Source organism: Lampetra planeri, chromosome 24 (assembly GCF_965212315.1).
Source record: "Lampetra planeri chromosome 24, kcLamPlan1.2.h2, whole genome shotgun sequence".
NCBI classification, from domain to species: domain Eukaryota; kingdom Metazoa; phylum Chordata; class Hyperoartia; order Petromyzontiformes; family Petromyzontidae; genus Lampetra; species Lampetra planeri.
In genome coordinates, this window is record NC_136130.1 from 3,591,151 (window position 1) to 3,618,081 (window position 26,931).

A 26,931-nucleotide genomic window follows, 5' to 3' on the forward strand; every position below is an offset into this window, starting at 1 on the left:
CAAATAACCAAAACAAAGATCCCCCGTACAGCCTTAACAGACTTTTCGGGCAAGTGCTGTTAGTGAGTAGCACCTATGAAGCCCGGAACGGCACACGAGGGGGTGGGTGGCAAGCACCACACCCGTCCGCCTTTGTCTCCCCAGTGGGATGTTTACACACCGCACCAGGTACTCATTCGAGGCCGAGTCGACCTAGGGGAGGCCCAGGACCGGTTCAGATACTCGTCACTAGTATTGGCCGTGAGCGGGAATTGAACTCGGGACGCCGGATTCAAAGATCAGCGCGCTAACCGCTACACTACCGCTCCCCATTATGTACGCACATGCATTCACACGGCCATTTATATCATTCAGAGCAGCGGTTCTTCACCTTTACTGCACCCTTGCACTCCTTTGGTTCTCAATCGTAAAAAAAAATGTACAATGTTAATAAATACAGAGGTTCGATGAAACAAAGTGGTTGTACCTTACGTGCCCCGTACTTAATTTGTGTTTCGAAGATTTACCTTCATAAAACATCCGGCCAAGTTAAGAAGGTTAAGAACCACCGATGTTGCAAAATGTCTCAAATTGGCTCGTTCGGAGTCGTACTTGGGCTCGATTGGGGAAGACGCAATGACGGCCGGCGGTCTCGAGACTTAACGACGGAGCCGAAGGAGGGAGCTCCCTGGAGGGGACCCCCCCCCCACCCCACGCGGACACGGAGCGTGGCGAGATCAGCTCACGTTGTTGTTGCGGCACCGTGAGTGTTGGTGACACGTACGTATGTTGGACTTCTTTCGCACCGTACGTAGCCAACCGTGCTAAGCAGAGGTGCGGGAGAACGACAAACAAACTGAACACGCAACATTTACAATTTGGTGGCAGCGTGAGAGATGGGAATGTTTTGGAGAGGCCGCCATCCAGCAGTGGATAGCTCATGGCTGATGATGAAAATATGCTTAAATATGACAAAGATCCCCCGTATAGCCTTTAACAAACTTTTGGGGTTAAGTGCGTTCGCGCACACCGAATGACATTATGTGACATCTCCCTGTAAGTCCAGGATTGGAACAATGCCCGTGTCGGTCATAGGGGGTTGTTTGAACATACTTCACCATTCTGGTCAGTGTGGGTTGATAAAAGGGCGTAGGGGGGGAGTTCTGATATCGCTCACAACTCGTGTTACCCGTGACTGGGAGTCACACTCAGTGCAGTGCACTAACCACAGTGCCACCGCTCACTACTCTCAATGGCATACACAGAGTGATGTATTTAGACAATTGCAGTTTGTATGTGTATCTCTCTCTCTCTCGTGCGTCTGTTCCTATCTATATATCTCTGTGATTGTCTCTCTATCTCTGTGGTTGTCTCTATATCACTTTGGTTCGTTCCCTGCGTCAGTCTGTGTCGGTGTCTCTCTGTGTCTGTCTCTTCATGTCTACAGCCGTGTCGATTTCTGTCCGTGTCTGTTTTCAGCGTATCTCTCCGCGTCTGTCTCTTTGTGTATCTTTCTCTCTCTCGGTGTGTCCCTCTCTCTGTCCATTTCTGCTCCTCCACTTCCTCCGTATGCACAGGGCCCACATGTAGTGGTTGAGGTGCCTCTAAAAATATATACATATATCCTGGATCATTTTATAATGCGTGGCCGCTCACGCAAATTGCATCTCACAGCTGAGGAATCACATACAAACTGGAAGGCTGTCGGGCGTTGAGCCGGTGCCAACAATTGCTCTGCAGTTCTCGGTATATTAAGATGTTTCCAGCCAAACAGCCAGTGATCCATCAAGCAAGTGGGAGGTAACCGGAGCCGCCCTGGAGACAAGCAACGCGTGCGACGGGCGCAACACCCTTGTGCCATCGACAAGGCACCGATGGTATCGGTCCACGCTTTTCCGTGCTGCATTCTGCTGGCAGAGCGAGGGCACGGCCCCTCTCTTCTCGACGCTCACGGGTAGACGAACGGAGTTTCACAGCAACGTCTCTGTGTGTGTGTGTGCCGATGACCGGTACCAGCGGTGTCAAGATCGGCTTCTGTGGAGGACGCTCGTTAAGAAAGCTGCTGGGCAGTTGGAGGCAGTCGCCCTCCAACAGCAACGGAGAGCGGAGGAGCGACGCTCACAACAACGAGCGGAGCGCCGGGTGGCTAAAGCACAGCAAGTTGCCACAGTAGGGGGCACAGGTGGTGCATCAGCCAGTCGTCTCAGTCAGTCGACCCGTGGCGTTTGGGTCTGCCCTGTGACCTCCTGCCAGCAGATCACCGCACGAATGTTCTGAAATTCCCTTCCCGTGGGCGTCGAGGAGGTGCCAACCATACCCTAGCTCGCCAGGAACAACAATGTAGACTCCACCTGTTGCATCTGTGCGGGATAGAGCGTTTCCCCCTCACACGCATGGGTTTTCTCCGGGTGCTGCGGCTTCCTCCCATATGTAAACGCACATCCGATTAATACGGTTGGCTACGTCCGGTTCGAAAAAAGTTCAACATACAAACATACGTACATACGCTCATCACCTGGCCGAAAGCACATTCACATAGAGAGGACCGCAGAACGTGGGCAATTGTTGATGCTGGTTCACCGCACGTTTGCGATCCTGCAGGTCTGTGGCTCCTCTCTGTTCAACCAGTTGGCACAGTAGGGGGCACAGGTGGTGCATCTGGCAGTCATCTCAGTCAATCGACCCATGGCACCTCGGTCTGCCCCGTGACCTCCTGCCAGCGTGCGTTCGACACTTCACGTGGCCTCAAGGTGCACATAGCCTGGCACAAGTGTCGTGGTGACGTCACCGCCACTTAGTGGCGAATAGCGGTTGTTGTTGGTGGTGGTGATCCACCAACCCTCACTGCTGCTGCTTCTGGGTTCGGGGCAGCCCACGTGCAGCAGGGCTGCGTTGCGGCGTAGCCACGCAGACACGGCCTCCTTGTGGTGCGCGCTGACGAGACCATTACGCACGGATATATGACACGCACTTAAGCGTAGGCGAGTGAAATACATCCTCTGATGCCGCACGCCTGTGGGAGCTTTCACGCGGGGAAATCTGAGCGCCGGGCGCAACGAGCGTTTATTTACTCATTCATTTGCAGCGGCGGCGGCTCCATCAAATTTTTATTATTAATATAAGTGCACGCGCGAACGCGTGTGTGTGTGTGTCCGTGTATGTCGGTGTGCAGAGGCAATATATTTATTTTCGCTTGCCTTAAAAGCTCGAGATAAAACGGCATGAAAACCCGGCCCGGGGTGAACCGCATCTGTGGAATCACTTACATAATAACTGGGGGTAATTTATTTTGCTTTTGCGAAAGTGATCTCGCCTGAAGGGACGAAAAGAATCAGGTGCCTGAGACCCCCATAGTTTATTTTGTCCCCCGAGCGTTAAGGGAACGGTGGGGGGCAAAGGGGGGGGGGGGGGTGGGGGGGGGGGAGCTAGGGTGAAGGGGAGGGGGTGGCGGGAAATTAGTGACGGGCCCAACAACCGAACGGAATCAACGACGTCCGGTTTGCGAATTCTAATGCGGTGCAACGTCGCGTATCCGACCGTCCCGTATGCACCTTGACCAATTAACCGCGCCACGGTGGCGAGATGTTAACCACCTCGCCTGGTGGGCAGGAAGAACACGTTGATTGCGAAACTCACATTTTCACAAAACCAACGTCTGCCAGCTCAAGGGAAGCGTTGAGTGGTAGCTCATTGATATTGAAAAGTCCTGTGCCAACGGTGGAAATTCCACATTCCTATGGCAGTAGCAGAAGTTAGTAGTGAACGTTCTTTCGAATGTTCCTCCGAGTGTTGCCGCGATCCATCGCCTCTGGCCAGTCCTCCTCCCCCCCCCCCGTGGATTGACAGGCGTGGGTCTCCACATCATCGAGTGCGACGACCACGACGATCCGTGAGCGGCACCAGGCTGAGCGTGGACATCTCCCCTGGGCGAAGCCACGTGCGGTGCGCGGGCTTTGTGTCTCGATTTCTTGTCGACGCTCAACCGCCCCAGAGGGGCAAGTGCGAGTCGGGGACGTCTGGTGGTTGAGGACAGAGCTTGCGCACCCGGATCGGTCCAGACGGCGGCGTGGGATGGCCCTCCGTGTAGGTCCTACGGCAGGAACCAGTATTTATTTAAAAAGAGCACCAAGAGAGGTCAGCAGTGTGAACCAAAGGGGAACAAGGTGAGAAAGGTCAGACTCCTGATGATGCCAGAAGACGGTTGACATTGCCCGGCCGGTAATGGTGCACTTAAGGGGATGGCCCCTGAGACCGATGCCCCTGTGCGTGCGGTGCGTGCGTGCGGTACGTTCGGTGCGTGCGGTGCGGGCATGTGGTGCGTGCGGTGCGTGCGGTGCGTGCGGTGCGTGCGGTGCGTGCGGTGGGCGCCCCACCAACGCATCGCGCACTCGCTGCGTGGGGCGCTTTGCAGCCAAATTCGATCACTTGCGTGCTTTTTTGACATCTATATAATTGACAGCCCTTTGTCAAATCCATGGAATGCACAGTGGCTGTAGGAATTCATGAACGGTTACAGCTGTCAGAAGCCGCCACGGTTGATTATCCGATGCGTTTGATTAAACAGAGTGAGCCGCACGAAATCGGACGTAGGGTTTTTCCTCCTGGCTAAATGGCCCTGCAGTGATACGTAAGTCACATTGCGATGGCCAATGCGTCGGCTGCGTCATTATACGCTAATAACGATTTGAAGTCCGTCGTCTAATCAACTGTTGGATCAGAGACCTCTCGCACGCCTCGTCGGTCGTGGGGGATTGTTTGACCATACTTCACCACACTCGTCAGGGCGGGGTGGCGGGTGAAGTCGGGGTGGGGCCCCCGTGAGCCGTTCGGATATCACACGCCACTGATGATAGCCGTGGCCGGAGAATCGAACTCGCGTCACTCGGGTTCGTAACGGCAGTGCCCTTAACTGCTGGATCACCGCTTCACTCCCGGTTCTAATATAGCAATCAAGTTGGGTTTTAATTATTTCAACCACATTTGCGAATATGGTCAGTGTCACAAGTGGTGTGCCTGCAGACTTACACGAGCATAGGGTAGTGGGGGGGGGGCGAGGGCAGCACGCATGTATATCGCTGGCCCCACCGAGCTAGCGGAGATCACTCTCTCGCCACAGATGTTAGCCGTGCCCTGGAATTAAGGCCCTCTACTGCGGGGGTAAGGGTCCTGGGGCAACTTCCACACCGTGTGCCCCCCCCCTCCAACCCCGACGCCTTCAAATTACACCGGAAGCATTACATCTAACACCGTGACTTCGAAGCGCAGCCCCGCCCGTCCCCCCAAAGCACGGGGCCCAGGGCGGTCGTCCCGATTCCCCGTCTACTCCTCGGGGACGGCTCTAACGGGAATCTAACTCAGGTGGGCTAGATTCACAGTGCAGTATTCGCGCCGTCATTGCTACCGCTCGCCCCCCTCGCCCCCACCCCTTCCAGCCAGATGTGTGACAATAAAAGCGATTGACTTTGTCGAGTTTGGATGCTTGCCCTCCGGTTGAGCCAGCTGGGGCCACCGACCCCCTGTTGAGATCCAGACATCACAACCACGTTGGAGTGTGGCTGTCACATTTTCTCAACTAAATCTTACCGTGCTTTTTTATATTGTTTTTTTTACCAGGTAAGGCCCCACTGAGCTACCTATTGCTCTTTTGCAGAAGCGACCCTAGCCATCGCAAATCATAGGTCGACGAAGTGGTGCATCATCACGGGGAAATGTATAGCAGCCAAATACCCTGAAGAAATATTGATTCTATATGTAGAGGAACAAAACCCGGAGACACGAAAACTCCAAATATACAGCAGGCGTCAGGGTCAGGATTGAACCCACGACCTCCTGCATACCGGGCGAGGTGGTTAACATCCTGAGACCCAACGTCAAGTTTCGTCGTCACGCACCTGACAATCTCGAGATCAATTTTCTCCGCGGGGCTTAGCGGATGTGACGAGAGAAGAGGCAGAGGGTTAGAAAAGTCACATGGCGACAGAAAGCCAACGTCTCTGACCTCGTGCAAGAATATCAAAGAGCATTATGGATCTACGTGGAAGTCTATGGATCGCGAAAGCAAATCTGTGGTTCTCTATGTAAGTCTACGGTGTTCTATGTAAATCCCCATGGACCATGTTAAGTGTATGTTAGTCTATGGTTGTCTATAAAAGTGGGCGTGGGTTCTACAAAAGTAAGCAGATTATTTTGTGATGCTGCATTGGCTGTCGCGCAGAACACAATTAACAAAACCCTCAACACATCTGTCTGTAACACATCAGTGCTACGAGGAAGGTCCATTGCCCGAAACGTCACATATCTGACAAAGAGCTTTGTAGCCCATCGGATTCCTCCAGTATGAATACATATTCTTATTCTGATATGTACATATTTGTTCATTTTAAGGCAGTGTTATTGATGAATATGGTGTTCTATGTAATTATATGGATCTCAATGTCAATGTATCTACTGTGTAAGTGTATGTGAGCCGATGGGTCTCTGAGTAAGTCCGCGGATCTCTGCGCACACGGAGAGAGAACATGCGGGCTGCCGACCCTATGCGGGAGTGGGACCTCTGGATTAAGACGGGGAAGGTCATATTGTGGCCAGGCGTGGTGGCACTTTGGAGGCAAGGGTTGGTGGATCACGAATGTTCGTGAAAGTCCCAATCCGGCAGGGGCTCCAAAGTGACCCGAAGATTGGCAGCACAGCAAGAGGGTTCCTGCCCCGCCTGTGCGGATTGTTGAGGTGTCACCACCTCGTGTGCATCGTGGGGGTTTCTCGTGATAGTCTGGAAGGATCTTGATGAGCACGGTTGGCTACGTATGTTACGAAAGAAGTGTAACAAACATTTACTGAATAGATAAATAACATTAGTGTTCTAGATTTGAAGTTTTCGTGACTGCAAAGATTCATACTCTTTGCTTTTTTCGGTAAAGTCACGTAGGTAAAAAATTCAAATAAATTAAATCACGACGTTTCGTGCTTTCGCTCAGTTGTCCCCACCTGAAGAAGGACGCTTGTGTTGCGCCCGAAACGTCGTGATTTAATTTGTTTTAATTTTTTACCTACGTGACTTTACCGAAAAAGCCAAAGAGTAACATTAGTGTTGGTGTCAGTATTATTATTTATTGCATATGTACATCCCTTTGGCACTTCAACGCTGGACGAGGGGCCTTCTTTGTAGCGGTCGTTAGAATCTCAACAGCGTTATCGACATCTCGATGTATTATGTCCGGTGTCCGGATCTCGGCATCGATAACCAGACGTGGCTAGCGGTGTCCCGATGCTGACAGCTGGTGGCCAGAGCGGCTCCCGACGGCGCAATCGATATTCCGATATTCGGAAGCCACTGGAACTACGCACTTTTACATCTTGTTTGCAAAACTAATTTCTTTTAAACTGCTTTTTGTGTTTAGTTTGCTGTCCTTCCCCCGCATCTCCGATCAGCACGATTGGCTACGTACTGTGGGAAAGAAGTTCAGCGCACATGCAAGGATAACTTAATGCCCAGGATTTTGTAATGGGATGCATTTACGAAATCTAAAATCAATGTAACAACATTGTAAGACGATGGATTGAGTCTGCTGCGGATTGAATCCAGCCACGTAGAGATGTCAGCGTCACCCCCTGGTCTGTCGCACATCTTTCACTGCATCGGCGAGCCTTCAGGTGCGATGTTGCGGCCGTCTGGAATGCTCTTCCCTCCGATATTAAGGAACAACTGGGAGCTAAGCAATTTTAAATCTAGCTTTAAAACGAATTTCTTTCAAACTGTTGTTTTGTGTTTTAAGTTTATTGTCCGTCCCCGATGAGCACGGTTGGCTACGTACGGTGCGAAAGAAGTTCAACACGCATAACAGCGGGGAATGGGTCACGGCCATCGTGTCCATCGCTGGCTGGCGATGTCAAGCCCCGGCTGGTGTCTGGTGTGGCGCGTGGAGTCGCGACGGGGAAACTGGGGGAGCCCCTCCGCTCGATCCCTCGCTCGCTCGCTCGCCAACAGCAGATGCGTTATCCACCATTCGCTTGATGTACCACAACGTACGTATTAATGAGCTCGCGATCGTTACGGTCAGCTCCCCTGAATCCACTGCTGAATCTTAATGCGCGTATGTCGTGTGGCGGGTGCACGTGGTGTGTTTGTACGCATGGATAGTGTGGGGAGCGGTAGTGTAGCGGTTAGCGCCCTGCGCGACGAACCTGGCGACCAGAGTTCACCAGTGACGATTATGTGAACTGGTCCCGGGCCTCCCCTAGGTCAACTCAGCCTTGAATGAATACCTGGTGCAGTGTGTAAACATCGCCCCTGGGGAGACAAAGTCGGTCGGACGTAGTGCTGGCCACTCACCCACTCGTGTGCCGTGCCGGCCTTCATAGGTGCTCGCAAGGAGCACTTGCCCCAACAGTCTGTTCAGGCCATACGGGGATCTTTGTCTGTCTATGTGTGTGTGGTGTGGACACGTATGGGGGCTGGGACTGCACACGAGGGCGTTGCGTGAGCTGGACTCCACCAGGCTGCCTTCGTCTCCCAAGCGCAGTGGTTCACACCCCACACACGGTGTCGATGTGACGCTGAGTCGAGATTGGGACCTGTTCAGGTTTCACTCTCCACTGGTGCTGGCCACGGTCGGGCTTGCCAACAATGCACGCCTCAACGGCCTATGTTTGTGTTGTGTGTGCTGTGTGTTGTGTGCGTTGTGCATGTGGTTTGTATATGTGTGTTGTGTGTATGTTTGTGTGGTGTGTGTGTTGTGTGTGTTTGTGTGTTGTGTGTGTGTTGTGTGTTATGTGTGTTGTGTGTGTGGTGTGTGTTTGTATGGTGTGTGTGTTATGTGTATGTTTGTGTGTGTTGTGTGTTTGCTGTGTGTGTGTTTTGTGTGTATTGTGTGTGTTTGTGTGTTGTGTGTGTTATGTGTGTGTGTTGTGTGTGTGTTGTGCGTGTGTTTTGTGTGTGTGTGTCATGTGTGTGTTTGTGTGTTGTGTGTGTGTTGTGTTTGTGTGTTGTGTGTGTTATGTGTGTGCTTGTGTGTGTTGTGTGCGCTGTTGCAAGTGGCGATGTAGTTGAAAAAATAATAGATCACGACGTTTCGATCGCAACACAAGCAATCGTCATCAGGTGGTACAACCACAGCAAGAAAACACTGCTGAAGGTCTTCTGTTGTGTGTGAAGGTCTTCAGCAGTTTTTCTTGCTGTGGTTGTCCCACATGATGACGATTGCTTGTGTTGCGATCGAAACGTCGTGATCTATGATTTTTCTACCTACGTGACTTTACCGAAAGAACCAAAGAGTATGGATTCCTGCAGTCACGAAAGCTTCAACTCAAGATTGTCGATGTAGTGGTTAGCACACTGCCCTGTGCTCCCAGCCTTCTGAGTTCCAATTCCTGGCCAAGGCTAACACCCGTGGCGGGGGACATCTACATCGGTGCTGGGCCTCCTCTGGGCCTCAGTCCCGAGTGTCACCATCAGCGCCGGTGAGACAAAGGCGACTGGGTGAACAAGCTCGTGCGTAGACGATGCCGCAGAGTGACTGGCGTGTCACGTGTGTGCAGCTCAGCCTAAAGAAATCCCGTGAGCTATGAAGCTCTTTTTGCACAGATGTCCACTAGGGGCACGGGGTCAGAACGTGTCAACAACAAATACACAAAAACACGATAGGAGTGCAAAGTATAGGAAAGGTAAACAAATAACTTTAAAATATACAAATAAAACAATTATATATATAATATTTATCTTACCAGGTGCAGGAGTGCCACGCGCTGTACACGTGGTCACGCGCGGTGCTTTCAGATGCGCGTCTTTGGCCGTCTGGAACGCTCTTCCGATATCGGGAAGCCACTGGAGCTGTCCACTATTAAATCGTTTAGATTGAAAACTCGTTTTTGTAGAACTATTGTTTGTGTTTAGTTTGTCGTCCTTACGCCGCATCTCTGATTAGCGAGTGTTGGCTACGTACGATGCGAAAGAGGTTCAACATACATACAACGGACGAAACAGTGCGGTGAACATCAACTGTCAAAGCCATAGAAACGTGGAATTTACACCACTGGTCCAAGGGCTGTCAACGTACAGGCCATGGTGCTGCTGGTAGTGGTGGTGGTGGTGATGATTGATGCTGCTGTGGGCCAATGCCAACGCTCGTTTGGTCATGGAGACACTTTTGATTGCGACCGACATGTTAACCGAAGAAAGTTTATTTTGCGAATGGAACTTGATGGCGGTACTTAACTGACGTTTCGTGCCCCCCCCCCCCCCCCCCCCCCACTTGAATGCTGTTGTGAGCGCAGCGCGCGATTTTCAACCTCGTGAACTTCAGCAAGACCAGGAGCCTGTACAGAGACGGGATGACGCCTGTTGTCAAGTCCACCAGTCGCCCGCAATGGTGAGTGCGAACTAACTGCTTCGACGACTCCCACCACCACACCAGTTCACTCCCGTGTCTGTTTAATTAACCCCAGTTTGTCAATGTCGCAAATGGTATTATTCATTTTCATGGCAAAGGAGAATTTGGGAGCTCAAACAGATACACGTACCCCAATTCAGTCGCACAGATTGTATTGCATCTACTCTTTGGTTCTTTCGGTAAATTCTAGATTTGAAGCTTTCGTGACTGCAAGGATTCATATTCTTAGGTTTTTTCGGTAAAGTCACGTAGGTAAAAACATTAAAATTAATAAAAGTTAAATAAAACTAAAAAATAAAAATCACGACGTTTCGGAGGAAACACAAGCTTCCGTCTTCAGGTGGAACCGTCACAGCCACGACAGCTGTATCAAGTAAATGAGAGATTGCAGGAGCTACCACTCCGTTTATATAATGGTTGGATAGGGGGGAAGGGCCAAGTACAGCACACTTTTTATTCATATGGTAGGGTGAGGCTAAAGAGGGTGAGCCTTTGTTATGGTTTGTGACAACTAAACATGGTGAACATGGTAAACATGGTACACCTGTAATAGTTGTCTGTCAAATAATAAATAAGATTGGTCAAATAATTACACTTATCAGTTTTGATGAATTATCGACGTCGCTTTGCCGTAATGGGATTATCGAAGGCAGGTGCCGGTCATTCGGCATGATTCCACCACCTTGATAACTGGCGTCGTATGAATGTTTCTCGCTATTGGGTTAATAACTTTGATGATCAATCTCCCGAAAAATTGGGATTTTATTCCAACCCCCCCCCCTCCCCCAGTTAGACGGTGGAAATGACCGCCAGGCCTGGATTAACACAACCAGGACAGCAGCGGGCAGTGTTCACGGACCACACCACCAACGTAGCACAGTGCGTGGTGAAGTATGGTCACTCTTTGGTTCTTTCGGTAAAGTCACGTATAAAGATAAAATAATAAATTAAATAATAGCATACGACGTTTCGATTGCAACACAAGCAATCATCATCAGGTATAAATGAAATAGCAACAAAAATCTAACCAGAAAACTATAGACAGACATATAAGCAGACAGATATCACAAAGATACATAGAGAGAGAACACACATAGCCACACAGAGAGAGAACGTCTCTGTGACGAGGCGACGATGTATTGCATCTGCGAGCTCTGTTAGGCTGGCACGGCACATGAAACTAAACAAGTGGTTCTAAACCTTTACTGCAGCATGCAACCCTTTGGTTCTCAATCGTAAAAAAAAATTGATGATAATAAATACACAGGTTTGATGAAACAAAGTAGTTGTACTTACGTGTCCGTGCTTAGTTTGTGTTGTCGATGATTCACCTTCTAAAGAAACCTGGCCATGTCTCGCACCCCCAGAAAGGGCATCTCGCACCCACAGCGGATGCAGCGTGCACCCCAGGTTAAGAACCCCTGAACTAAACTATAAACGATGAACATGAAAGCGGAGCTGTTGCCAGCGCCAGGCATGGCCACCTTTCTCTCTCCACCGCGAGCAGTAACACATTGCACGAGGTGTTAACGTTAAGGCTGAGGTGACCTAGGGGAGGCCCAGAGGTGTAGGTAACACCTTCCAGTCACGTTACCAATTGTCTTACAAGCTGAAATGAAGAAAAAAAAACCTAACAATTTGGTGGTTAATCACTCTACAAGCTCCCACATGGCTAAATACATCAATAAATGCCTTTCAATGAGCTCTCCCACACGGTCACGTGTAAGAAGGGCCGTAAATAATGACTCACGATGGGCCTTCATGCAGTTCAACTAAGGAGAGTAGCGGATACTAATTCCCAGCAATCTCTCACAAACAACAAACACAGTCACTTAACTACTACGATTCACTATTTTAGTTTGCCAGGTGAGGCCCACTGAGCCGTACAGCTGTTTTTCAGAAGCGACCTGGCCGCGAATGGTAGCTGAACTAAGTGGTCTATCGTCGCGTGGAAACGCAGAGCAGCCAATACTGTTGTTCTTTTCATTGGTGGGTTAAGTTTGCAACGTTTGAGCAAAACTCTTTGATAAATGTGGCCAGTTTTCCAAAGTTTCGTTCATACGAGATTAGCTTCGCGAGAATTAAAGTGATCCACGTTATGTACGGACAGATGGAAAGAGCTCATGCGTTGGAAGTCATTGGAAGATTAAAGAGCAAACCCCTGCAGTCAACAACGCTTCCAGGAATTGTACCTGGATGAGCAGCTTCATAGCAGCAGCAGCACACGAACCATCGCACCACTGCCCCGCAGTTTGCTCGTGCACGCACACACAGCAACATAAACCCTTCCCTTATGCTAATCCACACGCAGGCTCATTTGCACCGACTCCTCGGACGTTTTAATGAATACTCTCGTACGGAGCGATCCGTTAACAACAACAAAGAAAGCCAAGTGCAGCTGGCGTTTGGCTCGCCCCCCCCCCCCCGCATATTCCCCAATTGGGAAAGGTCCATTTGGCCTGAGTCTGATGCTCGCCACACATTCGGTGGTTGGTCCGTCGCAGCGCGGACGTTCCTTGCCGCGACGCCGCTTGCCAGGGTGGAGCCGAGCTCGGCACAAGGGGGAATTGTTGCTGGGAGAGGATTTGATGCGTCGATTGTCACGGCATTACTGTTGGGTTAGATCGCGTCGATGTTAAAAAAAAAAGATGTGTCGTTAACCCACCATCACACGGCGCAGCCATTTAGCAAGGGGCCGTCCGTTGGGGGGGGGGGTGGTCAGACATTTGTGACGATGTGTGACTAGGGGGGGGGGGGGTGATAAATGTGACGTCACATCAAAATGCGCAACTTTAAATAAAGATAGACAACACGTTCTACTTAATTAAATAGACTTTTTAATAAATGTTTTCTCCTACAACATCAGAGTACAGCGCCACATTAAATACGCACTACAATGACAATAGTTTAAAGCGATTTGAAGCATGTTTTTTTTTGGGGGGGGGCAGAGCTTTGTGACGTCATATTTGAGGGGAGGGTCTGACTTTTTGTGACGCCGTGTGACGAAGGGGGGGGGTCAAAAATCGTCCAAAATCGCGTGACGTCATTTATGGACGGCCCCTAAGGTTTGGCAGGTGAACAAAACGTGCAAATTAGTTCCGAGTTCAGCACCACCGGGTTGTGTGTTGGAGAGTAAACCCGCAACATTTACAGTTCGTGAACCGCGACGTTTCACTCGTGGTTACAACCAGCTTCATCAGGCGATTTGCCAGAATTGTGATGAAGCTTTCCTGTTTTGAGGTCTTACATGTTAATCTGAAAATAATATGGGTCGCGAAAGCCTGCGCGTCGAATTGTTGTAGCGTTCGTCTGCGTCTACCACGCATCGTCGGCATGGTCATCGTCAGACTTGTTATGTGTTCGACAAAACGACGACAAAATGCCAACGACTGTCGGAGCGTCATCCTCCGAATGACGGTCGCGCGCGCTCACGTGACCGTGACGATCGCCTTCTGTGACCCAGGGAGCAGAGACCAAGCGGACACGAGTGAGAGAGAGACAGAGAGAAAGGGACAGGAGTAGGCAGAGAGAAGAACACATAACTCTTAGACTTACTAGCTTGATAATAGTTTTTGTTACCCTTCTATCTGGCAACAAAAACTGACACCTTTTTTTACAAGGAGTCATGTTTGCATAGACCACAATACCTGCAGTCATAATGCAAACAAAAAAACATAACTCTGATAATATATGCACTGTCCTTGAAGGTGTCAGTTTTGTTGCCAGATAGAAGGGTAAAAACCCAATTATCATATTTTTTACTGGCAAATGAGGTTCCAATGGTGTAACTAACTTACTAGCTTGTTTTCCCGTCCATTTATTGCAGTACATCTGAAATATTCAATAGAAAAATTGTTCAGCTCGTGATTATTAATGAGGGGGGATGGGGGCGTTGCCCCATGTGGAGTGACGTCACCCGTTAATGGTAATTGTGGAGGGGTGCGGTATGTGGAGTGACGTCACCCGCGCATGATTATTAATGAGGGGAGGGGTGCGGCATGTGGAGTGTGCGACCTTCTTGTGCATTAGTGTAAATTTCCACGCGGGCATGTGACGTCACGCACGAATGTAGCACTGTGCAGCGTAGATTTATATTTTATCGTCACTTTCTGTAAAGAAACGTCATATTATATTCAGCTCGACCTTCCTCTGCGTTCGTGTAAAAATCCACCCACTCATGTGGAGTGACGTCACGCGGGGGGTGGGCCTCATGTGGAGTGACGTCACGCGGGGGGGGGCCTCATGTGGAGTGACGTCACGCGCGTGACACACATTCCTGGCTCATATTCGTAATAAGAATGCGTTGATTTGAGTGTGATGCTCGCCATACATGATACCAAAAAGGACGACAATACTGAATAAGCCACACAAAATGAGAGATAATGCAGATGTGACGGGAAGCATGGGGACCGCAAGGAATCGATTCTTAAATTTAAACGCAGACCCCCTATTGCTGGGGATGGATGCGTAAGCATCATCACCGCCATCGTTAAACAAATCCCCACCAAAGCCATCAATCATCGTCGTCATAAACTCCTCCACTTCATGATCATTGTAAAACGCATTATAATTAATATCCTTATCGTCATAATCATCCAAGCCATCATCATCATCAACGTGAAATCATAATTCACTTATGACATCAGCTTCAGATCACCGGGTATGATCACGCGATGATGCTTCTTGTCCTCGTCGCCTGTATCAAACTCGTCATCATTATCAGCATCGCCGTAATGAATCATCTTAAAAGCCATTATTGTAACAGATGGTAGAATGACATCATAATCGTGGCCATAGTTGTCGAATACTGTTATCATGATCATCACCTTTATGAATGATCTTAAACGCCATTATTGTAACAGATGGTAGAATGACATCATAATCGTGACCATGCTTGTGTTATCATCATCAGGTATGTAATTACTCATTGCTCATCACCGTTTTAATAACCATCATCATCCTCTATCCACTGCTGACTGACTGCCACGTCATGTCAATCGTTATGCATTGCTACTGATTTCCCATAAACAATCTGGAAACAATACGCGAGAACGATTACAGGAATGAATAATGCATCAAATCATGGAGCGGTGGCACAGTGGTTATAGCGCGCTGCGCTCTGAACCGGCGACCCACGCTTCGATTCCCTGTCACGGCGAACATCAAGCCGGGCCCGACCCCTCGACCTCCACCAACCCACGCTGATGGGCATGGTGAAGTATGGCCAAACAACTCTCCGTGACGAACACGACGTGGGGATCCCCCATTCTGCGGTATATTGACAGAGGGCTGGAGATGATTATTATTCTATTACATCAATACCATGCCCTAATTTCTTTGCTCATCTGCACCTTCGCAATCTTCGTCACCAAATGATCCTTGGCGAGATTCCTTCCCTTTGGAGTCGAATGCTCAGAGTGAGCACTCTTCACTTTTCCCGCTCAGGTCACCACGCTCTCCTTTATTCTGCTCTGCCTGTGCGACAAATATAAAATATAAAGCAGCAGCCCTGCAATTTCTTTGTTGTACCTATGCTGGCGGAAAGGCCTTCAATAGAGGAAGCTCTCAGAGAGCCCCTCTCTTCCATGCTGATCACGCAACGCTCCCCTCCCCCTACCCCCTCCCCCTACTCCCCTTGTTGCCCCTCCCCCCTCTCTTACCTATATAACCTCTTACCACGGCATCTCTCTCCCACTTCAGTAAAAAAATATGTTCTTGCTGTGGTTTTCCCACCTGATGACGATTGCATGTGTTGCAATCGAAGCGTCGTGATTTAATTTATTTTATTTTGATACCTACGTGACTTTACCGAACGAACCTAAGAGTATGGTCAGACATCTTGAAAAAGGTGGCAGTACCCACAGTTTAGCCCACCACTGATCAACCAACTGTGGTGTCACCCATTTATACATCAGGCTGGATAGCGGTGGAGGGATTTGAGAAGCTTGCACCGTTGTTGCAACTTTCCGGGGATGACTCAAACCGGTGTCTCTGGATTACAAGTCCAGTGTGTTGACCAATACACATGGGCAGTATCCGATCCACGATGAGCGTGCATTATCCCCGTATTCTCCACGCTGAGATTTCAGCTTATTGTAACATTGGCCTGGACAAAGGCTGTGATTTTTACCCACTTATACCAGCTGGTGGTGAACAACTTTCATCTTGGGCCACACACAGTTGGGATGTCGCCCTTCGTGTTAGGAAAGTGCCTAATACCTCGTCAGTTCACTGAGCTGGCATGGCTAAGAAATCGTGTTTTGTGTTCCAGTCTCCAACCAATTGTGATGATATTGAGGTCTTAAGCCGGCATGCGGCGGGTTGATGGCCTCAGCTCAGTCACAAAATAATACAAAGACAACGATCCCCTGTATATCCTTAACAGACTGTTGGGGTTAAGTGCTGTTTGTGAGCACCTATGAAGGCCGCTACGGCACACGAGGGGATGGGTGGCCAGCACCACGCCCGGCCGCCTTTGTCTCCCAGTGGCGATGATTTTACACACCGCACCACGTACTCATTTGAGGCTGAGTTGACCTAGGCGAGGCCCAGGACCAATCCAGATAATCTTCACTGATGTTGGCCGTGCACGGGAATAAAACTTGGGTCGCCAGGTTCATAGCACAGTGCGCTCACCATTGCACTACCGCTCCCTACTAAAACCATGCGCACGCATGCACGCGCATATGCAAATGTGTGTCAAGGGCTTCGACATGTATGAAACCATGAATGTATGAGTGCGCATCAGTTAGCACGGCTTCACGCCAGTGATAGCAACACTTTGGGGACAAATGTTAATGGGTTGTATAGAGATTCGTGCATGTCCTAAATTCAACAACATAAAATACTTCACCGTGAGATATTTCAAAATCATCATGCTTTGTGTTGGTGGATTGCGAATCATTGATTACAAAAAAAATCCATCAATCAAAATGCTTCGCGGACTGGTCTTCTGCAACAAACCCTGGACCGATTTCAACTTTCTGATGCTCATCAGCAGAGCGTAACCTATGAAACAAAATCAGAATCAGAATCTTTACTTTGACTGGAAGAATATGATGAGATGTCCGGTATGGGCGGGTCAGTAAGTTACAGCAGTAAACAATACACAATAATACGATAGTAGTGAAAAATAGAGAAAAAAAGATGAGCAAGTCACTAAATATAATAACGTAACAATGTTTCACTTTGATGTATCAAAAGTGAGCAAGGCGTCAAAATCAACAACAACAAAAAGCCATCCCAGACCACACCAAGATAACACTGCACATACGTAGTCCCTCAATAAGCTTCCACATTGACATTGGACTATCGCTACACACAGCAGGTGAGGATCAAAGTAACAAATCACATTTGCAAACGTGACTGCCGCATCCAGCACTAATCTCCTGCTCCAGGATTATGGGTTTTTATTTTTATTTCTAACGCTCACGGCTGCCATCGTTTGCTGCCGTCAGTGAGAGACCTCCGCCGACACTCGCCGCGTGTCGCTTGTTTTTGTGTCGCATCACGACTCGCAGCGGCGACTCAAATCGCCACCCAGCGTTGGGGGGTGATCGGGTCTCGCCCAACGACGAGTCGGGGTCCCCCGTTCTCCATCGCGGCGGCGGCAGCGGCCATCGAGTGTGCAGGCGGTGCAACTGCGAGACGGCTGCCCAGGCGCCGGCTCTAAGGGAAGGGGGGGGGGCGAGGGCGGCTTTGGCTTGAGGCCTCCCGGTGTCACCCATTGCACCGGGGGCCCACGCCGACCGGAGCTATGCGCTGCAGAGTCGACGCGCATCCGAAGAGGCCTCGCTGCAGCACGGACCGTAGCTCACCCACGTAGCGACTGTGACGTTAAAGCTAAATGTTCCATCTCATCACGATCCATCAACCCCCTTGCTGCCTCCAGCCCCATACCCACTTCCAAGCCACTGGACTACTTCAGAGATTCAGAGGTGCAACACCAAAGCCAGCCCCGTCGCGTGGACAGACGTGAGTGGACAGACACAAGCAGAGCGAGCCGCCACTCATCGCGCTCGTCGCTTAATGCTCGCTTCAAGTTTGTCTCACACATTGACCGCGTCGTGCCCCACCCCCCCCGCACCACGCCCCCTTCTAGCAAGGTCACGCTGCAGCGTTGACCAAACCGTTGGGCGTGTTGCTTGTCGTTGTTGTTGTTCATCGCACGCGAAGCCTGGACCGGGCGTGCGCTGCTCGGCTGCAAGCTCCAAAGTCACGGCGACTTTGAGGCCAGATGGAACGCAGAAGCGCAAAGGGGTTGGGAGTGATCATTCGCTTCACGAGCCCGGCGGTTAATTGCACGCGCTGCGTCGAAGGTCCGTAAGGAGTGGGAAGACGAAACAATCTCGTTTTTTGGAGGAGGAGGAGGGAAAGAAACACAGAGAACAAGCCTACGTATGACGCATCCTAGAGCACGCGCGCCAAGGAGATGGAGCAACGGAATATGGAATTCGCTCGCGTGCAAGGCATCGTGGGGTCGCGAGAAGTGGCTGCAGCCTGGCGAGGCCTTCGTCCAGCAGTGGATTGACCGTGGCTAATGATGATCAGTTTTGATGAATTATCGATGTCGCTTTGCCGTAATGGGATTATCGAATGCAGGTGCCGGTCATTCGGCATGATTCCACCACCTTGATAACTGGCGTCGTATGAATGTTTCTCGCTATTGGGTTAATAACTTTGATGATCACTCTCCCGAAAAATATAGATTTATTCCAACCCCCCCCCCCCCCCAGTTAGACGGTGGAATTGACCGCCAGGCCTGGATTAACACAACCAGGACAGCAGCGGGCAGTGTTCACGGACCACACCACCAACGTAGCACAGTGCGTGGTGAAGTATGGTAACTCTTTGGTTCTTTCGGTAAAGTCACGTATAAAGATAAAATAATAAATTAAATAATAGCATACTACGACGTTTCGATTGCAACACAAGCAATCATCATCAGGTATAAAAGAAATAGCAACAAAAATCTAATCAGAAAACTATAGACAGACATATAAGCAGACAGATATCACAAAGATACACACAGAGAGAGAACATGTATCGGCACAAAGAGAGAGATCGTCTCTGTGACGAGGCCTTAAATAGAGAGAGGGGGGCGGGGGCGGAGAGAGGGAGGGGGCAAAGAAAAAATTAGCATGTCAATGGGTAGGACGACGTGTGGTACGGTACGCGAGCTTGAAAATTAGGAGAACGGGAGAGAGACACACTAAAATTAAATAACCTAGCAAAATATCGAAATGTAATGTAATGCAACACAGAGAGTCGGCCAACACACAATTAACGCATAGCCTAGTTGATTACGTATTTCAAAGATTGCTAAGTTAGAATTTAAGTGTGAAAATTCCAAAGAGAGGACACTGGCAGAGAGAGAAAACAAAAACCCAGAGAGAGAGAAAAAAGACAAGCTCAAGCTTGCGTACCGTACCACACGTCGTCCTACCCATTGACATGCTAATTTTTTCTTTGCCCCCTCCCTCTCTCCGCCCCCGCCCCCCTCTCTCTATTTAAGGCCTCGTCACAGAGACGATCTCTCTCTTTGTGCCGATGCGTGTTCTCTCTCTGTATCTTTGTGATATCCGTCTGCTTATATGTCTGTCTATAGTTTTCTGGTTAGATTTGTGTTGCTATTTCTTTTATACCTGATGATGATTGCTTGTGTTGCAATCGAAACGTCGTAGTATGCTATTATTTAATTTATTATTTTATCTTTATACGTGACTTTACCGAAAGAATCAAAGAGTAATCCCTGCGGTCACGAAAGCTCCAAATTAAGTATGGTCACAACAAACAAACAACAAAAAACCCCGTGACTGACGATGGCATGGCGACGTGACCTTCCTCCGACAATGCGCTGATTGACAAGGGGCTGAGGGTGAATGACGTGAAAAGTCATCCGAGGGCGTGCCGCGAATAAGTGAATGAATCACCGTCGTCAGCAGCAGCCACGATATATCCACTGCTGGATGAAGGCCTCTGCTAGCCTTTCATCAGGCATCGGGTTGCCGACGACAAGGGGGGGGGATGTTGCGTCGTCGTATCGCCATCGAGCGGCAAACCTTTGCCGGACATCAACACGAACTTAGAAAACGTTGTCCATCTCGCATTTTGCCACCGGCTTATTATAGCCATTGCAACTTCCATCGGGAATGAACGACAGGACATGTCAGAAGAGCCTTCAGAAGTTAATTTATAAAATAATCACGTTTGCAAGCACACGTGGTGACACCGGACTTGCAATGCAGAGGCCGCCGGTTTGACTCCATCTCCCGGGGCGGCAGGGGAGCCACGGTGGCCAGGAGATGTTAACTACCTCGCCTGGTATGCAGGAGGTCATGGATTCGATCACGACCCTGACGCCTGCTGCTGCTGTATATTTGGAGTTTGAATGTCTCTCTCCCCGTGGTCGCGCGGACTTTTCTCCCGGTCTTCCGGCTTTCCCCTGCACCTTTAGAATCAACGTCCCTTTAGAGTGTTTGGCTGCTGTACATTTCCACGTGATAAGCCACTTCGTTGAGCTATAATCTGTGATCGCCAGGTCGCTTCTGAAAAATAACTACATAGCTCAGTTGGCCCATACCTCGTAAAATAAAAAAAATTGTTAGTTTTAGTTGAAACAATGGGGATGAGGGGGAGGGGCATTTTTCTCGAATCGCTCCTCCCTCTGTCCGCCACAGGTCAGTTGATGAGCAGGTGGTGTGGGGTCAGGCGTGGGCGTTCCCACCCCCTCCACGACTTCTTGGACTGCGCGGAAGAGCAGGCCGAGCTCCCCTCCTCCAGAGAAGTTCAGCATACAGAGAAGTTCAGCATACAGAGAAGTTCAGCACACAGAGAAGTTCAGCATACAGAGAAGTTCAGCATACAGAGAAGTTTAGCATACAGAGAAGTTCAGCGTACAGAGAAGTTCAGCAAACAGAGAAGTTCAGCATACAGAGAGGTTCAGTATACAGAGAAGTTCAGCGTACAGAGAAGTTCAGCGTACAGAGAAGTTCAGCAAACAGAGAAGTTCAGCATACAGAGAAGTTCAGCATACAGAGAAGTTCAGTATACAGAGAAGTTCAGTATACAGAGAGGTTCAGCGTACAGAGAAGTTTAGCAAACAGAGAAGTTCAGCGTACAGAGAGGTTCAGCATACAGAGAAGTTTAGCATACAGAGAAGTTCAGCGTACAGAGAAGTTTAGCAAACAGAGAAGTTCAGCGTACAGAGAAGTTTAGCAAACAGAGAAGTTCAGCGTACAGAGAGGTTCAGCATACAGAGAAGTTCAGTATACAGAGAAGTTCAGCGTACAGAGAAGTTCAGCATACAGAGAAGTTCAGCATACAGAGAAGTTTAGCGTACAGAGAAGTTCAGCATACAGAGAGGTTCAGCATACAGAGAAGTTCAGCATACAGAGAAGTTCAGCATACAGAGAAGTTCAGCATACAGAGAAGTTTAGCAAACAGAGAAGTTCAGCATACAGAGAGGTTCAGCAAACAGAGAAGTTCAGCATACAGAGAGGTTCAGCATACAGAGAAGTTCAGCATACAGAGAGGTTCAGCATACAGAGAAGTTTAGCAAACAGAGAAGTTCAGCATACAGAGAGGTTCAGCAAACAGAGAAGTTCAGCATACAGAGAGGTTCAGCAAACAGAGAAGTTCAGCATACAGAGAGGTTCAGCAAACAGAGAAGTTCAGCATACAGAGAGGTTCAGCATACAGAGAAGTTTAGCATACAGAGAAGTTCAGCATACAGAGAGGTTCAGCAAACAGAGAAGTTCAGCATACAGAGAGGTTCAGCAAACAGAGAAGTTCAGCATACAGAGAGGTTCAGCATACAGAGAAGTTCAGCATACAGAGAGGTTCAGCATACAGAGAAGTTTAGCAAACAGAGAAGTTCAGCATACAGAGAGGTTCAGCAAACAGAGAAGTTCAGCATACAGAGAGGTTCAGCAAACAGAGAAGTTCAGCATACAGAGAGGTTCAGCATACAGAGAAGTTCAGCATACAGAGAAGTTTAGCAAACAGAGAAGTTCAGCATACAGAGAGGTTCAGTATACAGAGAAGTTCAGCAAACAGAGAAGTTCAGCAAACAGAGAAGTTCAGCATACAGAGAGGTTCAGCAAACAGAGAAGTTCAGCATACAGAGAGGTTCAGCATACAGAGAAGTTTAGCAAACAGAGAAGTTCAGCATACAGAGAGGTTCAGCAAACAGAGAAGTTCAGCATACAGAGAGGTTCAGCAAACAGAGAAGTTCAGCATACAGAGAGGTTCAGCATACAGAGAAGTTCAGCATACAGAGAGGTTCAGCATACAGAGAAGTTTAGCAAACAGAGAAGTTCAGCATACAGAGAGGTTCAGCAAACAGAGAAGTTCAGCATACAGAGAGGTTCAGCAAACAGAGAAGTTCAGCATACAGAGAGGTTCAGCATACAGAGAAGTTCAGCATACAGAGAAGTTTAGCAAACAGAGAAGTTCAGCATACAGAGAGGTTCAGTATACAGAGAAGTTCAGCAAACAGAGAAGTTCAGCAAACAGAGAAGTTCAGCATACAGAGAGGTTCAGTATACAGAGAAGTTCAGCATACAGAGAAGTTCAGCATACAGAGAAGTTCAGCATACAGAGAGGTTCAGTATACAGAGAAGTTTAGCATACAGAGAAGTTCAGCATACAGAGAAGTTCAGCATACAGAGAAGTTCAGCATACAGAGAGGTTCAGTATACAGAGAAGTTCAGCATACAGAGAAGTTCAGCATACAGAGAGGTTCAGTATACAGAGAAGTTCAGTATACAGAGAAGTTCAGCATACAGAGAAGTTTAGCATACAGAGAAGTTCAGCATACAGAGAAGTTCAGCATACAGAGAGGTTCAGTATACAGAGAAGTTCAGTATACAGAGAAGTTCAGCATACAGAGAAGTTCAGCATACAGAGAGGTTCAGTATACAGAGAAGTTCAGTATACAGAGAAGTTCAGCATACAGAGAAGTTCAGCATACAGAGAAGTTCAGCATACAGAGAAGTTTAGCATACAGAGAAGTTCAGCATACAGAGAGGTTCAGTATACAGAGAAGTTCAGCATACAGAGAAGTTCAGCATACAGAGAAGTTCAGCATACAGAGAAGTTCAGCATACAGAGAGGTTCAGTATACAGAGAAGTTCAGTATACAGAGAAGTTCAGCATACAGAGAAGTTCAGCATACAGAGAAGTTCAGCATACAGAGAAGTTCAGCATACAGAGAGGTTCAGTAAACAGAGAAGTTCAGCATACAGAGAAGTTCAGCATACAGAGAAGTTCAGCATACAGAGAGGTTCAGTATACAGAGAAGTTCAGCATACAGAGAAGTTCAGCGTACAGAGAAGTTCAGCATACAGAGAAGTTTAGCAAACAGAGAAGTTCAGCATACAGAGAAGTTCAGCAAAGAGAGAAGTTCAGCATACAGAGAAGTTCAGCATACAGAGAAGTTCAGCAAACAGAGAAGTTCAGCGTACAGAGAAGTTCAGCATACAGAGAAGTTCAGCAAACAGAGAAGTTCAGCAAACAGAGAAGTTCAGCATACAGAGAAGTTTAGCGTACAGAGAAGTTCAGCAAACAGAGAAGTTCAGCAAACAGAGAAGTTCAGCATACAGAGAAGTTCAGCGTACAGAGAAGTTCAGCATACAGAGAAGTTCAGTATACAGAGAAGTTCAGCATACAGAGAAGTTTAGCGTACAGAGAAGTTCAGCATACAGAGAAGTTCAGTATACAGAGAAGTTCAGCGTACAGAGAAGTTTAGCGTACAGAGAAGTTTAGCATACAGAGAAGTTCAGCATACAGAGAAGTTTAGCGTACAGAGAAGTTTAGCGTACAGAGAAGTTCAGCATACAGAGAAGTTCAGCATACAGAGAAGTTCAGCATACAGAGAAGTTCAGCATACAGAGAAGTTCAGCATACAGAGAAGTTCAGCAAACAGAGAAGTTCAGTAAACAGAGAAGTTCAGTAAACAGAGAAGTTCAGCGTACAGAGAAGTTCAGTAAACAGAGAAGTTCAGCACACAGAGAAGTTCAGCATACAGAGAAGTTCAGTAAACAGAGAAGTTCAGCAAACAGAGAAGTTCAGTAAACAGAGAAGTTCAGTAAACAGAGAAGTTCAGCACACAGAGAAGTTCAGCATACAGAGAAGTTCAGTAAACAGAGAAGTTCAGTAAACAGAGAAGTTCAGTAAACAGAGAAGTTCAGCAAACAGAGAAGTTCAGTAAACAGAGAAGTTCAGCAAACAGAGAAGTTCAGCACACAGAGAAGTTCAGCATACAGAGAAGTTCAGTAAACAGAGAAGTTCAGTAAACAGAGAAGTTCAGTAAACAGAGAAGTTCAGTAAACAGAGAAGTTCAGTAAACAGAGAAGTTCAGTAAACAGAGAAGTTCAGTAAACAGAGAAGTTCAGCAAACAGAGAAGTTCAGTAAACAGAGAAGTTCAGCATACAGAGAAGTTCAGTAAACAGAGAAGTTCAGTAAACAGAGAAGTTCAGTAAACAAAGAAGTTCAGTAAACAGAGAAGTTCAGCAAACAGAGAAGTTCAGTAAACAGAGAAGTTCAGTAAACAGAGAAGTTCAGCATACAGAGAAGTTCAGCAAACAGAGAAGTTTAGTAAACAGAGAAGTTCAGTAAACAGAGAAGTTCAGCATACAGAGAAGTTCAGCAAACAGAGAAGTTTAGTAAACAGAGAAGTTCAGTAAACAGAGAAGTTCAGCACACAGAGAAGTTCAGCATACAGAGAAGTTCAGCACACAGAGAAGTTCAGCACACAGAGAAGTTCAGTAAACAGAGAAGTTCAGTAAACAGAGAAGTTCAGCAAACAGAGAAGTTCAGTAAACAGAGAAGTTCAGTAAACAGAGAAGTTCAGCATACAGAGAAGTTCAGCAAACAGAGAAGTTTAGTAAACAGAGAAGTTCAGTAAACAGAGAAGTTCAGCATACAGAGAAGTTCAGCAAACAGAGAAGTTTAGTAAACAGAGAAGTTCAGTAAACAGAGAAGTTCAGCACACAGAGAAGTTCAGCATACAGAGAAGTTCAGCACACAGAAAAGTTCAGCACACAGAGAAGTTCAGTAAACAGAGAAGTTCAGTAAACAGAGAAGTTCAGCAAACAGAGAAGTTCAGTAAACAGAGAAGTTCAGTAAACAGAGAAGTTCAGCATACAGAGAAGTTCAGCAAACAGAGAAGTTTAGTAAACAGAGAAGTTCAGCAAACAGAGAAGTTCAGCATACAGAGAAGTTCAGCATACAGAGAAGTTCAGCAAACAGAGAAGTTCAGTATACAGAGAAGTTCAGCATACAGAGAAGTTCAGCAAACAGAGAAGTTCAGCATACAGAGAAGTTCAGTATACAGAGAAGTTCAGCATACAGAGAAGCTCAGCAAACAGAGAAGTTCAGCATACAGAGAAGTTCAGCATACAGAGATGTTCAGTATACAGAGAAGTTCAGCATACAGAGAAGTTCAGCATACAGAGAAGTTCAGCAAACAGAGAAGTTCAGTATACAGAGAAGTTCAGCATACAGAGAAGTTCAGTATACAGAGAAGTTCAGCAAACAGAGAAGTTCAGCATACAGAGAAGTTCAGCAAACAGAGAAGTTCAGTATACAGAGAAGTTCAGCAAACAGAGAAGTTCAGCAAACAGAGAAGTTCAGCAAACAGAGAAGTTCAGCAAACAGAGAAGTTCAGCAAACAGAGAAGTTCAGCAAACAGAGAAGTTCAGCAAACAGAGAAGTTCAGTAAACAGAGAAGTTCAGCAAACAGAGAAGTTCAGCAAACAGAGAAGTTCAGCAAACAGAGAAGTTCAGCAAACAGAGAAGTTCAGCAAACAGAGAAGTTCAGCATACAGAGAAGTTCAGCAAACAGAGAAGTTCAGCAAACAGAGAAGTTCAGCATACAGAGAAGTTCAGCAAACAGAGAAGTTCAGCATACAGAGAAGTTCAGCAAACAGAGAAGTTCAGCAAACAGAGAAGTTCAGCAAACAGAGAAGTTCAGCAAACAGAGAAGTTCAGCAAACAGAGAAGTTCAGTATACAGAGAAGTTCAGCAAACAGAGAAGTTCAGCAAACAGAGAAGTTCATTATACAGAGAAGTTCAGCAAACAGAGAAGTTCAGCAAACAGAGAAGTTCAGCAAACAGAGAAGTTCAGCAAACAGAGAAGTTCAGCAAACAGAGAAGTTCAGCATACAGAGAAGTTCAGCATACAGAGAAGTTCAGTATACAGAGAAGTTCAGTATACAGAGAAGTTCAGCATACAGAGAAGTTCAGCATACAGAGAAGTTCAGCAAACAGAGAAGTTCAGCAAACAGAGAAGTTCAGTATACAGAGAAGTTCAGTATACAGAGAAGTTCAGCATACAGAGAAGTTCAGTAAACAGAGAAGTTCAGCAAACAGAGAAGTTCAGCAAACAGAGAAGTTCAGCATACAGATAAGTTCAGCAAACAGAGAAGTTCAGCATACAGAGAAGTTCAGTAAACAGAGAAGTTCAGCAAACAGAGAAGTTCAGCATACAGAGAAGTTCAGCAAACAGAGAAGTTCAGCAAACAGAGAAGTTCAGCAAACAGAGAAGTTCAGTATACAGAGAAG

At 47.8% G+C, this 26,931-nt stretch overlaps 1 protein-coding gene across 1 annotated transcript in view; it reads left to right on the forward strand.

Moving 5' to 3' along the window:
- Positions 1-26,931, forward strand: part of AGBL4 (AGBL carboxypeptidase 4) — a 430,370-nt gene that overhangs the window by 244,456 nt on the left and 158,983 nt on the right. Inside the window, exon 7 of the mRNA XM_078605791.1 lies at positions 10,249-10,343. Within this exon, the coding sequence (XP_078461917.1) occupies positions 10,249-10,343 (95 nt within the window). The remainder of the gene's footprint in view (positions 1-10,248; positions 10,344-26,931) is intronic.